General features: G+C 38.5%; 1 protein-coding gene across 12 annotated transcripts in view; it reads left to right on the plus strand.

Annotated features, from left to right (window-relative positions):
* The window catches only part of MTSS1 (MTSS I-BAR domain containing 1), a 228,650-nt gene that overhangs the window by 33,689 nt on the left and 178,381 nt on the right, over nt 1-16,580 (plus strand). For all 12 annotated transcript variants that reach the window (XM_072603106.1, XM_072603110.1, XM_072603117.1 and 9 more), the window contains exon 3: nt 8,209-8,282. In XM_072603106.1, coding sequence (XP_072459207.1) covers nt 8,209-8,282 — 74 coding nt within the window. The remainder of the gene's footprint in view (nt 1-8,208; nt 8,283-16,580) is intronic.

Genomic DNA, 16,580 nt, shown 5'->3' on the forward strand with positions numbered 1-16,580 from the left:
CTTGAGGGCAGGGTTGTGGAGAGAGGGTACTAACAACTGGGGAGATCATGCTAGACCTCATGCCTTGAAGAGAATTTGGGCTTCCAGAAGTCAGAGATGAGGAAGGAGGGTACATTCCTAGATATGGGGCATCACCTATACAAAGACATGGAGGCAGGAAATGTGGGCAGTAGTGAACAGGTTATTTTGATTGGTATATGGAGTATATGAGGGGTCGTCTAAGAAAATTTCAATACTGGTGATATTTTTCCTCCTAAATGAAATTTATTATGCATGTGGTATATGAAAACATTCCTTTTTTTCTGCTCCAGAAATCCTCTGAAGTCTTCCCTTTTTCCTTCATGAACCCTTTACAGATGGTGGTAATCCATGTCTTTGGTCCAGAATTTGTGAATTCTGATAATATATTTAAAACCCAAAGGTATTCTTTAGCCAAATATAGGTTTGGGACATGTTGATCTAGTTGACACTATATATCATTATTCCCCAATAAATCATGTCAGAGAAACTTGGAGCTAGAGGTACTTTCAAGATTTAGCTCAAAAATCCCATTTCATACATAGATGAGTGAAAAAGCATCCATCAAAAAAACTTACCATGTGCCAGGCACTGTGCTAGGTCCTTGGGGCAGAAATACGGAAAACAATACAGTCCTTGTCTTGGAGAAGGTTTCATTCTCTTGGGGAAAGACAACATATAAAGAAGGGTGGTAGTCAAAGGAGAGGGGTGTTTTGGTTGGGAAGTTACAGAAATGTTGGAATGATAGGGCGGTTGGCTTGACTTGTCTTTTCCAGAAATGTTAGGGTTGACTCAGTGAGTGTTTCTAGAGGTAGGGGACAGGGAGCAGAAGTGAGTCTGCCTTTTTTTCAGGGAAAATTCTCTTTAATTGGGAACATAAGGCTCCAGGACAGGAGAGGTAGAAGAGGCATGACATGAAGAGGGCCAGAGAACAGGTCAAGAAACTGTTCTCAGGAAAGGAATATAACTTATCCAAGGTCATGTAGCTCAAGAACAGCTGAGCTAGCCTGTGAACCCGGGTTTACCACTTCCCACCCTGATAATATTTCTGTTCTGTAATATTGCTGCACCTTTACTGCTCCTGACTTACCTTGCCTCTCTGCCTCTCACCTCATGCTGTCTCCATTTTTCCTCTTCTTCCATCTCACTTCCATATTTAGGATCAGTGGTCTACCCCTCTCCATTGACCAATAAGGAAATTGAAGCCCACAGAAGTCCAGTGATTTGCCCAGGATCACACAGGCATAAGGGGCTTATCCAAGATTTAAATCTAGGGCTTTGTTGTTGTTCAGTCCTGTCTAACTTTCTATGACAATCCCCCACCCCCATTTTTCTTTTTGGTTTCTTGACAAAGATACTGGATGGTTTGCCATCTCCCTTCTCCAGCTCATTATACAGATGAGGAAACTGAGGCAAACAGGCTTCAGTGACTTGCCCAGGGTCACATAGCTAGTAGTGTCAGAGCCAGATGTGAACTCATGAAGATGAGTCTTCCTGATTCCAGGACCAGTGCCCTATCCACTGAGCCACTTGGCTGCTCCCCAAATCCAGGGGCCTCTGACTTCAGATCCAGGAGTCCATCTACCCTGCCTCTTTTGAAGCCCAGTTTAAATCCCAGCCTCCTTCCTGATATCCTTTCTGGCTACCCCAGATTCCAGTGGGCTTTTATTAACACCATGTAACTTAAAACACAAAGAGAAATTTGATTTGATTTTGTTTTGTACCTACAAGAAACAAGACGCATTTTGTCTTCCTGACAAGTTTAAGCTTCCAGGGGTCAGAGAGCATTTCTTCTACTCCATCCTATACAGCAGTGCAAAAGGACACATTGATAGCTGCTCATTAAATACTTTTTGCACTGACTTTGTATGTTAGTAAAAGAATGAGTATAGGATACAAGGAAGGACATGAATAATTCCTAATATAATAGGTTGTAATTCAATCATTCCTGTGGTGGCATGGGACTATTGCATCCCAGGACCTCATCATTTTCTTCTGCTAGTAATCTCTGGGCCTCGGCTCCGTAGAGTTCCCCTTACTAGTTTCCTGCCCCCCACCTTTCTGATCCTAGGCTTTCTGTGACACTCCCTTTTTGCATTCAGGAGAGGATGGCATTTTCCCTTTTTTCCGTTGCCTTAAAATAGACATAATCCTATTTTAGATGTTTAGAAAATGGGGAGATGGGTATGAAATTACGAAAATCTTGCTCCTTTGTAGAGGTGAGGGACTATGGGTGTAGAATCCTGCATGTGATGCCAGACTTTTGTGACACATTGGTGAATTTTGCTGTTTTATTTTTCCTGCTTGTTCTGGTTAGTTTGCCTGAATCAAATTGACAGCCAGATGTGATGACTTTCTGCCTTTTAAGTGAAGTTTTTGGTGCTCTCTCTCTTGCCCTAGATGGCATTTGGCTCCCTCTTCCTTTCTAGAGCCCAGGCCCTCAGTCAGTTTCAAGTCCCTATGCTGCTCCAAGTATTACTCCTTGTGTAACCTGGGCTCTCTAGATGATATCTCTTTCCTCCTTGCCTTTGGCACGGCTCAGATGACAGACACACACCCTGGAGCCAGTGAGCAAATGACACCTGTCTCACATCCTGTTGCTGGCTCCAGTGACCTCTCTTAGTTCAGGTTGGGCCACAGTTCACATCTCTTCCTCATCTCCCGGGGCACGGGATTCATAGGCTCTTAGGTATAGGGATGCTTAGGACTTCAGAGATTATTTAATATATAGCTCCACCTACCCATCCCCACCCCTGATTATTTTGCTTAGAGAGATCTAGTTGACATGAGTCAGAGTCACACGAGTATAGATGACAGGGCCAGGTTTTGAACCTAGGAGGAAGCCAAGACTCAAGTTTACAGGAGAAAAATAGCTGAACAAAAGGTAATTTTTTCCTCAGTCTTTCAAGGACCTCTGATTCTCCCTGGTCCAAGGACCATGTGGATTCTCCCTGTCTTGGCGTAGGATTAGACCGCAGCTCCTTCATGACTTACTTGGGTTATAGTTGTCATTGATCACTTTTGGGGTGTTTAACCCCTCTGAACTAAACTGGAGCAGAAAAGCTGGGAAACATACAGTTATTAGTATTAAATCATCTCCCACCCCCAGCAAGTAAATGTAGGCAGCTTTGGAACAACATATCTCCTTTCTCAGGTTCAGGGGCTAACTGTCTGCTTTGACTCCCACAATCCTGTTGCATATATGTTGTCCCATCATGCATATTTCAATAGCATTTATAAAAGATTTAATTAAAAAAATTTTTCCCCAAAGCATTTCAAGATTAACAAAGCATCTTTTTCACCACGACCTAAGAGTTGGGTAATATGAATACCATTACCTTCATTTTACACACAGGGAAACTGAGCCTTAGGTCAAGGCTGTATCTTTCAAGTATAGTGACTGGCTCTAGCTTCATTCTCTAGTAACCACTTTGTCTTTGCCCAGAATTTTTAATGCTGGGGGTGGGGGAATCGCATATCATCCTCTATGTTTTATAAATAGAGAAACTGACTTTCAAAGAAGTTAAGTGCCCAAGGCTGCATGGATATTTAGTGGCAGACCTGAGACTTGAACCTAGATTCCTGGCTTTGAGTCTAGGCCTCTTGCTGCTAGGCCTGAGAGAAGAGGGTTTTGTTTCCTAAAACATTTAAGAGTTCTCAGTCCTTCATAATGACTAGTCTCCTAACTTTTCTGGGTAATTTCAGTACAAATGTATTGCTCATGGGGTGTGGGGGGTATGTAGGGAGGACTGGCTTTGGTGTGAGGGCTTACTGAGAGCCCTTTTCAGAGCTGCTCATCCGCCTTTGTTGTCCACTCTGTGATCCAGCTCTCACCTGTAGCTCCAAGAAGCTATAGCAGGCACAGTGGCCACATCGTGGTAAGATGAACTAAACCAGGTTGAAGGTAACTGGCAGGCCGCAAACTCATCAGTGAATTAGGGCTGTCTACCCCCAGCATGTGAAGACTTCCCTTGGCAGTGTGCATGGGGATGAGAACAGTTTGTTCCAAAGTCCACAAAAATGGCTGAAGCAGGTTCCATGGATCACTTGCTTCTAGCTTGGTTAGACACTGAAGGTGCCAAGGTCTTCCACACGTCCTGGGCCATCACCAGTTGTCATGATCTTTGTCCTGCCATTGGACGTCCATGACTGGAAGAGGTCAGGCTGATGACTTTGTGCAGTTCTGCCTCACTTAAATGCAATTCAAGAGCCAGTGAAGACCTCACCCTGTGATGTCATTGGTCCTCTGTAAACAAAGCAGCCAACAACTACAGTATCGCCCATGCCATTTGTAAAACTGTATAATTAAATTTAAATGATGGGCAAAGACTTAAATTAGAACAAATTGGGCCATTGTGTCAGAAAAAAAATTATGGAGATTTGAACAAGCTTTTTCATGTCCATAATTTTTGCTAACTAAATTGTTTGTGTTTGAAGAGTTTCTCCTTTTTTTAAAAAAAAAAAAAAAGTATTTTGGGTGATTATATTTTTGTGTTGTGTGATATTTATTTTCTAGTACCTCACATTTTCTTGCTTCAGCATGAAACTTTTCCCTGATCTTTGAGGAAGTTTCTTGTCTAGCTTACATAAAGACTCAGTTTTGAAGCATGCTTCTGTTATAACTCTTCCTTATCTTTCTTTTGGGGATGGCTTGCCATGCAGTTAGAGGCTCCGTAGGACAATGTTTCTTCTAGGATCTACAGGCCATGTTGCTTATTTCCTTCATTTTATAGGTTATTTCTTCTCCTGGACTTTCTGTAACTCCTGTTGTTTGAATTTCCTTCTTCAGATCCTCAGTCTTGGTCATACAGTTTGTTGCTGTGTTCATGTATGTCCCCTTCTCTTCTCACAAGTCTGTTTATTGGCCTTCCTGCCTTAAGTCTCACCCCGTTTCCATCCATCCTCTTCCCCACTGCCAAAGTAATGTCCCTGAAGTATAGATATGACCATGCCACTCTTTTCCTCCATTGAGTAGATTCCAGTGGTCCCCCTTTCTTCTAGAATTATATAAACTCCTCACAACCTGGCTTACCATTCTACCATATTCCTCTCTTCCATACATTCCATGGTTCAGCCCATACTGCTCTGCCTGCCTGCCCATCCTCACACATGACTCTGTCTCCCATCTGTGTGCATTGGCATTGGCTTAGAAAACTTTCCATCCCTGCCACCCCCTTTTAGATACTCTGACTTCCTTCAAGACTCAGCTCATACACTATCTTCTTGAGGAGGCCTTTTTTTAGTGACCCAGCCCCAGATTGCTAATGCCTTTTCCTCTAAGGTTTTCTTCGGTCTACTCTGTATGTATCTTGTATTGGCCTACTTATGTACCTATTCTTTCCCCAACTAGATTGTCAGGTCCTTGAGGTCAGAAACTGGTTCTGATTTTTCTTTGTATCCTCAGCACTTAGCACAGTTCCTGGCATGCACTAAATGCTTAATAAATGTCTGTTGATTGATTGATTGATTGATCAGCACCTGAATTTCTGCTCCCATTGTGAATTTTGGGTTCCATTTTGGAAAACAAAGAAACTTGGCATAATATTTTGAGCACCAGAAATCCTATCCCTTTTGATTACCATCAAGATGCCTATTTTAAGAAGTGTTTCAAAATCTTTGATTAAAAGGTACTACTGATAATCTAGTAATCTCTTTTTCTCATGTTAGATTTAAAAATTATTCTCGTTATCTTATCCTTTGTCATGTATTTGGTGACGCTGTAATTATTGCCGTCAGTTGAAAAATCCTATCTCAGATTTCATTTCCTGGTCCGTTGGAAGATTTAATGTTTTTAAAAAAGTCCTCTAACACATGCTCATTGAGTGATAGATTATTTCCTGTCCCAGTTTTCATTCCCAGCTACAAAGACTCCATTCTGTAAAGCAGGGATTCTTAGCCTTTTTGGGTGTCTTAGAGCCTTTTGGCAATCTTGTGAAACCTAGGAACCTTTTCTCAGAATCAAATGCACAAAATAAAAATACATGAAAGTACAGAAGATATCAGTCTTATTGCAATACAGTTATTAAAATGTATATTTTTAAAAAACAAGTTCACAGATCCCAGGTTAAAGAATTCCAGCTGTAAAAGTACTTCTGAGTTCAGGATCAAACTCTGAGGGCTGATATCTGGCTCCTGACTTGACTACTTGTGTGACCTGGGCAAACCACTTCAATCCTGGGTCCCAGTTCTTTTCTCCATAAAACAAGGAGGTTGGACTATATGACTCTGAGGTTACCCCCAGCTTTAGCATTTTGTATATTTGTGGTATTCTTTGTCTCTCTCAGTCTCTGCCTCTGTCTCTCTTTCTCTGTCTCGTTCTCTCTTTCTCAATCCGTTTCTCTTACTCTGTTCCTCTCTGTCTCTCTTTTCCCTCTTTGTCTCTCTCATTCTCTTTCTTCCAGCTTGCGCTCTCTCTGTCTCTCTCCCTGGCTTTCTCTTTGTCTCTCTTTCTCTCTCCCTGGCTTTCTCTTTGTCTCTCTTTCTCTGTCTCTGTTGTTTCTATCTCATAGAAAGAGGGATCTTTCAAGAGAGACTTGTTGGTTTAACATTTCTAACCACAAAATCATGGAATTTCAGAGTTGTTTGGGAACTCAGTGGTGATCTAGTCCAACCCCTAAAAAATTTCTTCTGTAAAACCCCCAGCAGAGGTCCATCCTGCTTTTGGTTATAGATGTCCAATGTGGGAAAGTTTGCTACCTCTTGAAGCACTCCATCTTTTCCATCTCAATCCTGAATTTTGTATTTTAGTAACTGAATGCTCAGGTGAAATTGGGTTCCAAGTATAATTGTTTATTGGCTCACATTGATGAGATAGTCTGCTACTATTGAGCCTAGTGTTAATATAATCCCATTTTGATAAATTAAATTTTATTTTTTTAATGAACAGAAACTTTTCTTCTTTCCAGAAATATGTGTAATTAAGCTAAACAAACTCCTTCATAGGCTATTTTAAAAATGTATGTCTTATTCTTCATCCTGAGTCTCTCACCTTCTAGGAGGTTAGATAGGGTGCTTCATAATCAGTCTACTGGAATCATGGCTTAGCATTGCATTGATCAAAATTCTTACAACTTTCAAAGTTGTGTGTACAGTGTTGTTATATAAATTGTTTTTCTGGTTCTGCTTATTTAATTCTTCCTCACTGCTCACTTTTATAATATTAATATTATAACACACATTTTTTTTTTTTGGTTCTTCCAGCTTTGCTCTGGCTCTGAATCAGTTCATACAAATCTTTCTATAATTCTTAAAAATCACCTTTTTCCTCATTTCTTACAGCACAGTAGTCTTCCATTGTACTCATATAACTATTAGATTGTAAGGTCTTTGAGGTCAGAGACTGTCTTTTGCCTCTTTATGTATCTACCAGCAGGTAACACAGTGCCTAGAACATGAATGATCCTTAATAAATGTTTAGAGATTGATTGATGTCATAATTTATTCCGCTGTTGCTCAATTCATGGATATACCTTTAGTATCTAGTTTTTTGGGTTTTTTTCTGTCATCAGAAAACATAATACCATTTAAAAGGAGTCCTGTAGTGGGTGAGATAGGAACTTCCCTGAGCCTAAGCATCTTCTTCTGTGAAATGGAGATAATAATACCAATGGTCCTTGCCTCACAGGGCTGTTCATATGATATCTCATTCACATATCTGTGTGTGTGTGTGTGTGTGTGTATGTGTGTTAAGTGCTTTGCAAACCTTAAAAGGCTTGTTCTGTCTTTCTATCTGTTTATCCATTCAGTCTCTCTGTATGTCTGCCTCTCCCTCTACTTATCCATGTTTCTCTCTCTCCATTCTATCTCTCTATCCACATCTCTCTGTATGTTTCTATCTCTCTTATCCCTCTGTCTGTCTCTAGCCATCTGTCTATCTATCTATCCCATCTGTCTTTCTGTATGACTTGTCTTTTTATCTCTATTCATCCGTCTGTCTATCCTATCTTATCCAGTCTCTGTGTATGTCTGTGTCTCCTTATCCATTTCTCTCTCTGTGTCTCTATGTATTGATCCTTCTGTCCATCCATCCATCCGCCCCTCTATCCATCACTGGTGTGGCAACAAGGCCATTTCAGTGCTTTCTTGCAGAAATTCATGCTGGTTCAACTGTGAAGGCTTTAGCCTTTTGGCTCCGATGCAGTTGCTGGAATAAGACATTTCTCATGCTTTTGTTATCTGTTTGCCTTTCAGGACTACAGTAGTAGCAGCAGCTGCCTTCTTGGATGCCTTTCAGAAAGTGGCTGACATGGCTACCAACACACGTGGTAAGCAGATGTAGGCTTAAGGCTTAGCGTGCACTGAGGGCTGCATGTCATTCTTCACCCTTGGGTGGTTTTACAAGAAGTTGCTGCTTAAGTTATTACCGTGGGGCTCTTAGTTGTACTGTTTTCCTTTAAAAAAGCCCTGACAAGAGAAAGAAAACTGTGGGATTGAGGGATGTCAGGAGAAGAAGCTGTGGAAATTTTCTTAATAAGACGCATGTGCTATAATCAAAAGCATGTGAAGAGAGAGAGAGAGACTAAGGAGAGAAAGTGAAAAAGCCTAAAATAGCTGTCATTTAAGTACAGTGTTGTCTAATTGTTCCTTTAATGATGGGTTGAGACTATATTGTCTCCGTCTTTGTATCCTGTCTAGCCCAGAGCCTTCCATGTCCAAGGTTCTTAACGAATGTCTAGAAATTAATTTTTTTTTACCCTCACATGAACTTTCTTTATTTTTTTCTATTAATTTTTATTAGAAAGTTAATAACATCAGCACTCAGTGCTGTGGGAATTGAGGGAACCACACTGACTGCATCTTGTGACTCGATTTTGGAGTTAGCTCAGTTCCCTTTCCATTCAGTTATGGGCCTAGTCCAATTTCTGTCTTGTGAGAAAACGTCATTCAATTATGGGCATTGTGAGAAAACTTTATTACATTGTTTGAATACAATGCTGTGTGGTTGGGAAGCTGGACTACCTCTACCTATTGCTTAGAGACCCTTAACTAAGGACCCTAGGTTATGCTGACCAGAAACCTGGTCAGATCCAAAGATTGTTGCAAAAAGTTTACTCACAATTATACATCTCATGCAACCCATTTGTCTTATCTGAAAACTGGCCCCATACTGGTCAACGATTTACTCTTTCCCTGTTCCTTTAGTTGAATACAGACACTTGAGGGGTAGGGGGAAGTGGGACACCTTCAGGGAATTACACGTTTGCTCTCTTCCACTTAACGCATTAAGCCCTTAATGTTTCTTCCAATTAGAGATCAGATTACCTAATTTTGTATCTTGGTTAATTGTTCTCTTTAATTAATTGGTCTTACTTGATTGTTTTTATGCATAAAAATCTGTCTCTGCCTGTATTTGGGGTCCAGTGTCAAAGCTGAGAAAGCCATGTCCCAATTTGTTAGGCAGTTGGCATGCAATGCTTAATAAATGGATTTTCTCAGAAGCTTGGACCTTTGTCCTCAGTCATTTCATCTTTCACCTACAACAATACCTTAAATGAGAAATAAAATCCCAAATAAAAAGTACTTAATCTGGATGATTTACATTTCATTGAAACTAAAAGATAGATAAAGATGTAAAAGATGCTTTTGTTCTGTCCTCTTCTTTTCTGTGTACTTAAAAAGTTACTGCTTTAAAAAAAATAGTGATGGCCAATGTGCATTTCTTTCTTCCAATCTTGCATTATCTGCTTTGTATCCCTTTGTGCACAGTCGTCATATTTCTTTGTATTCTTCATAGCCCTCATTTTTATGGGGCAGTCCTATTCCATTACATTGATAAAACAGAATTGTTTCTGTCATTCCCAGGCTTTTGGGACGCATAAGTTATTAGTAGTTTTCTGTTCTTATCATTAAAACTGCCATGAGTATTTGTGCACAGGTGGATCTTTTTATAGTACTAATACTTTTGTTTTATGAGTTGCAGAGGCCAAAGAGTTTATCAACTGGTAGCCAACAGTGCTAGGGATCAGCCTTTTTGTATTTAGCTCGTCTGGTCTTTGGACACTATACATAGTTTGTTGCCAGGACTCTGTGCTTTTCCAGCATGTGGGGGAATCTGACAAAGGTTGTCTTTTGCTGGGATAGCATCTGGGAACCAGGGCTATCTCCCCATCATGATGAGTCATTGGAGAAGAGCAGTCTTTAATGTAGAGTCCTAGCAGTGAGATCCAGGCATTAAGAAGTAGAATCACTTGTTATCATTAGGTTATTTTTCCAAAAAGATAGCATCAATTTCCAATTTCTCCATTAATGGAATAAAATGTCTCTTCTCTGACATCCCCACCCTTCTTAGATTTTTAACTCTCTTGGAAAATTTGAGTTTTAAGGTGTCTATGCTGCAAAGTTATGTTTAATTTCATTTCTTGGACTAATAGGGAATTGAAACAATTTTCAGGTATTTATTCAGAACTTGTATTTTCTCCTTCTAAACTGTTCTTCACATCTTTTTGATGATTTTTATCCATTGGGGATTTATGAATTTGTATCTCTTAAAAATGAACAGCTCTTTAATGTTTTTTTGTATCATAGACCAATAAAGCCTATAGATTACTTCTCAAAATCATGTTTCTAGATGCATAAAATAAAATAAATGGGATTACAAAGGAAACCAATTGTATTGAAGTATAGTTTTCTTTTTTATTAATTTATTTGTTTTCAGTTTTCTACAATCATTGCTATAAGTCTTAGATTTTGAAATATAGTTTTCAAAATATTAAAAAACAAGTTAGTTGACCCCCAGATTAAGAATTTGATAAATTCTGATTTTAGTAGATGAGCTTATTGTTAATATTCCCTCCTTTCTGTTTTTATTTTGTGTTTGTTGTGTTGCATAAAGTCTCTTCATTTTTATGTAATCAAAGCTATCTTTTTTAGCCTTAATAATTATATCTTTTCAATATAAAAACTCTCTTCTCTTCACAGTTTAGATGTATAATTTGCTTTTCTTCCCATTTAAAATGATTTTTAAAAATGTTTAGATTATGGTGACAATTGGAATTTATTGCTGTGTATGGTATGAGGTGTTACTATAAACTCATTTTTTTCTAGCATACCCTTCTCCAGTTTCTCCACATTTGTACTGAATAATCATTTTCTTTCTGCCAGCATTTCACAGGTTGGGATTTTGAGATTCTTAGCTATGCAGCAGTAGTAGTTTTTCTGCTGCTTTTATGCGTTATTTCATCTTGGGATAGAGCATCCTCTCCCTTCACTTCATTCCAGACCTTTGGGATGCTCTAATTCTCCTTGCTTCTGAGGCCCAGTCATTGCTACATGCTATCTTTAGGTAGTCAATTGCTAGGAAAAAATTTCTTACTCCTGGGCACAAAAGGATACTGTCTTTTCTGATTGGTTTGGTCAGTATACCTGTAGCATGGTGTTTACTTCCTCTTTGCATTAACCTGCAGATATAGCAGTTTCAGAAAGTTGCATGGGATAGTATAATCCCATTAATAGCAATACCTTACCTTTTGTAGAGCTTTACAATTTTGCCCAGTGCTTTCACCTGCCCGATTTCTTTTTGGTCCTCACAAAGACCTACTGAGGGTGTCAGGACAGGTGTTAGCTCCATTTTATGTATGAGGAGATGAAAGCTCAGAGAGGTTATGAGATGCCTAAGGATACCTATAAGTGGTAAAACCAGAACTAGAATTAGTGCATTGAACCCTCATGTGAGGATGAAAATTAGTTTTATGCAAGACTGCCTTTACTTAAGCATATTGCTTCATCCCAGTTAAATTTTCTTTCTCCTTGTGAGTGGGTTCAGCTGTGTTTTGAACTCAACACCTCGGCTTTCTAGTTGTTTTGGGGACTTACATATATTCACATTCTATCCTTTCTGTGGTTGGTGATGGCATTTGGAACATATAAAAATCAAAGGTCATACCACTATTGAGGAAAAAATTGCAAAAATACAGAACAGATTGCTTGTAAAATAATTACTTGTGATGGGTAGTTTAACTTAATAGAATACCGTATTACACAAAAATATTACATTGTATTATGTTGAGTAACATCAATATATATAAGCTGGAGGTGCTGATTTATAGCAACCCTATTAGAGTGGTAATTCTAAGCTTTGAATAAAACACCTAGATTTTTAAGTAGACAAATGATATGAAGTTAATTAGTTCTTTTTTTTTTTATGTACTTGAGAAGTTTTAAATAGCATCTAATTAATTTTGAAAAATAAAATATTCATTTTCTAGGGTTTTCTTTTGTGGAAATGAACTACTCAGAAGTGTTGTTTTACATAATATAGACTTTAAAGAGAGCCATGCTGATTAGTACTATGGTATACTACAAAGGAGGCCATCAAATTCATGTAGAAGTTTATAGCCTTCAATGTTGATTATTGAGCAAAATGTGTTGAAGATTAAAGTTTTATATTTTTCTTACATTATATGTAACTGCCATAGACATTGAAAGAAACTTCACTTATGCTAAAAAATATTGTTTTATCTTTAACCTGTTTAGTAAAGGTAAATTTATGTTTAAAAAAAGTGCAGAAAAGAATTTTGTGAGTTTCAGGAGAGAGGGCTAGCAGATTGGACGTTGTCTTCTGTCTTTTTGATAGAAGAATTCTTAAATGCTACACCACTTACCTATCTATCTACATTTTGATATGTTTTGACATATTTTTGTTACAGTTCATTGTCATTGATGAAAATGCTTGAGAAAATTAATTTTTACTGAATCGTGGGTATATATCCTGGTGAGCCCCTATATTGCTTCTCTGCATAAGGAAAGAAGACTTTTGAGAAGACCTAATCATAGTATCTTAGAGTTGGAAGGAACCTTCAGATCAGGAAGAGTTCTAAGGTACTAGGGTTCAGGAAAGAGAGGGCAATGTCTTGTCCAAGGTCTTTTCATAGTCACTTGGAAAAGTGTATTGTTAGCAGAAGTGAAGGCCTGTTTCCACGGAAGTGGTGAGAAAAAAGAGTTTGAACATTGCTGAATCCACAGTAAGTAAATACTTTATATTTGACTTTTAACAATGAGTGTGCATTATCCAGAAAATGGGAGACTGAAGAATTGACTTCAGGCTATTTAAAACAATTCAGATGAGTTTCATTTATGCACAGAGAAAATAGCTTCCTTTAGCTGTTCCAAAATAGCCTGTTGAAAATTTCTTGTATTAGGACTATTACACTTTGAAATCTTATTTAAGACAAAAAAAATTGTTTTTCAGTGGAAACCACAGAAGGAAATTTAAACTTTTAAAATTATCTCTCTTCTGGGAAAGTGTTAAATATTCCACTCACAGATCCCATGGTTTCTAAAATATTAGCATTTTACACAGTTTCTTCAAAGGAAGCAGCATTCATGTACAATTTGTCTTTTTTTTTCTTCTAGCAAATATTATGAACTAGATAAATTGATAAAAGGTGTAGTAGTTAGGAAAAAGCTTATTTTAAAAATGAGCACATATCAGAGGAAAGTTAATCCTTTCACCCCTCATAATTTTATCCCTTCTCTTAAATACTACTGGAAAATGTGGTAGCAAGTCACTAATATTTTCATTAAAAAAAATAAAATAATTGGACAGGAATAACTCCAAAATGAACTTAGAAGTTGAATAGTATTTGTGTTTTAAAAAGTCTTTAATTTGAAAGATCTGAAGAATATGAGTATGCGTATTTTCCCCTTGGTTAATTGTATCTATAATGTATCTGTAATGTAAAAGCACATCTCAGATGAGATCACAAAAGACAAAGATATAAAAAGCACTTTGTAAGCTTTAAAATGCTAAATAAAAATCAACTATAATATGTCATCATGTCAAGTACCTGCACTCTCCTTGGTTTTCAGGAATACCTGGTGTAGAAAGTCTCTCCACTGATAGGAATCGCAACCTATCTGTAATTTTTGAAGTCTTACAGTGTTGACCGAGGCTCAAAATAGTAGTGAGTGGTCTAGTGTTATACATGTTATACATGTAGTAAGAGTCAGAGGTAAGAATTGAACCCAGGTCTTCTTGATCCCAAGTCTAGCACTCTGCCCTGCTACGTTTTCCTTAAAATTATTTGTTTATTATTCCATATGATGTAGTGATCATGGTAAAGTAGGCTTTGGGCTGTCCATGAGTGTCCCGATGGCCAATATTCTTACATTTTCTTCAGACTTTGCAAAATGCAGTTTCAAGTTCTTAATGGAGAAGTGAGTTGCTCCACTCATGGAGAGATGACGTGACTGAAGTTGTCAGAATATGCACCCTGATATCTTCGGGAATTTAGGTTTTATGGTAAGCAGTTTTAAGACTGGATGGAGCTGCCTCTTTCTTACTTAGCTATAGCCCTCCCTTCTTGGCTATTGGCTAATCTGTTTGTATCAGCATTAACTTGGAAAAACAAGATACTATGGGGGTTTTTATTATTATTATTATTAATTATGTGGATATGAAATTACTTCTGTGACTAGAAAAAAATTCAGTATCTCAGGGATGTTTGGGAATATGGCATCATAATTTTCTAGAAGTCAAATATTTATCAAGGAATTTTAAATATTAAGATAAGAGGAAAATAGATTCCAAACATGCTCGAATTGTTTTTTTAACAGTAGTGTTTTAACAGAAATTTTTTGGACAGTAAAGCACATGTTTTTATTAGTCTCATGTAAGGCATATTCACTCTCTCCTCCAATTTTACAGCTTTCATTTTGTGGCTTAAATTGGTTGATTTTCATTTCAAAAAATTTTGGTGTTAATATTTTAATTTCAGTTTTTGAAATCTGATCTTTCATTTTGTTTTTAAAAGTTTAAATTTGAAAGGTCTGAAGAACACATGTGTACATACATATATGTAAATATACATATATATGTGTGTGTGGATATGAAATCCTCAGTCTAGATAGCTATAACATATTATTGACTACCTGAACTTTTGAGTCTTTTAAAACTTGTGTCTTTGGCATGAACTCTGCTAAGTTAAATTCTGCCCAAACTTAAGAATTCCTGATGCTCTCATGGCGATCTTTCTCTGTGATGATGCTGCCCCCTTTCCCCCATGGATTGTGCCAGGTGTCTCTCTTCAAGCCCCCCAACTCTCTCCTTAACCTTCCTCTATCATCAGATGGCCTTGCCCAGTAACAGGTTGAGGCCATCCATCATGAGTTTGTCTCTTATTCTGTAAACTTCAAAACCTCTCTGTTTATATCCTCCCGTCTTTTGCTTTAGGTCACAAGATGATGAGATAGCCCTCCTTTGTTATGGCTAAGCCACCTTGCCATCTTGTAACCTAACGCTGTCTCTTTGGTAGACTGTCTTCCTTCTCTTTTCCCTTTCACTGCCAAGCTCCTTGTTGTTGTTGTGTTTGTCCTTCGTTGCTGAAGAAGACCATGCCATCAGAGAGATGATGACATGACTTGCACTTGACTTTGTTTTGAGTGAGGGAGGGCTGTGCAGGTCACAAGCCTCGCTTCTCCTCCAGAGTCATCTGGACCCAATGACCAGATATTCATCAGGATGACTGGGCATGGCCCAGCTAAGCTCCTAGAAAAGTGATCGATCCCTGTTGCCTTCATTGCCTTACCACCCACTCTTTCCTTAGTCACCTGCAGTCTGACTCTTCACCTCCACAGGGCTGAAAGTGCTTTCTCAAAGCTCACCACAGTCCTCACTCATGATTGCCCATTTAATGTCCTTTCCTAAGTTCTCATCTTTGGACTTTCTGTAGCATTTGATACTGTTGACCATTCTTTCCTTTTAGATACTATGATTTCTGTGAAACTCTGAGCACCTTTTCTTGGTCTTAGCTGATGCACTGTCTTCTTTCACTCTGAGGAAGACTCTTTGTTTCATCTTTTCTTCTGCCTTCCTCTCTTTATTCTCTTCTTTGGCAATCTCTTCTCTTTCCCTGGCACCATTATTACCTCTATGTAGATGACTCCCAAATCTATATCTGTTTCTAGCACCTTCCCCTGAGCTTGTCATGTCTCCCTCCTCCTCTCTCCCTCACTCCTCTCTTCTGTCTTCCCTCTCCCTTCCCTTCCTCTTGCTTCCTCTCTTTTCTCTCTTTCTCTTTTTCCTCTCCCTGTAGAATGAAGAGCTTATCTGCATTAAGATTTCTTTGTCATTCTGTCCTGTGTGTGTGTGTGTGTGTGTGTGTGTGTGTGTGTGTATTCATACATATATGGCTCTATCTCTCTCTGTCTTCAGTTTTCTTCTGTGTATTTCCATCTGGCCTTTTCACTTCCTGGTTATTCTACTGGCATCTCAAACTTGGCATTTTTGATACCTAACCCCTCAGTATTCTTTGATTCTTTCTTCTTTTTTCCCTTCTCCATATCCAAGTCATTGACAATTCCGTTTGATTCTACCTCCACAGTAAATTTTGTGTCTGCCCCCTGCAGACTACCAGCTCCTGCCAGTTCACTCCTTCCTTGAATAGCTGCCAGAGCAATTGTCCTAATGCACAGATAATCTCATGCTCAAAAACCTTCAGTAACTCCCTACTGCCTATCAGAAAAAGTGGAAGCTCTTCAGTTTATCTTTTTTTTTTTTAACCCTTCAGCTTATCTTGTAAGTCCCTGTCAAAGTCTAGGATCCAACCAGCCTTTCTGGCTTCATT

This window comes from Notamacropus eugenii, chromosome 4 (assembly GCF_028372415.1).
Source record: "Notamacropus eugenii isolate mMacEug1 chromosome 4, mMacEug1.pri_v2, whole genome shotgun sequence".
Lineage (NCBI taxonomy): Eukaryota > Metazoa > Chordata > Mammalia > Diprotodontia > Macropodidae > Notamacropus > Notamacropus eugenii.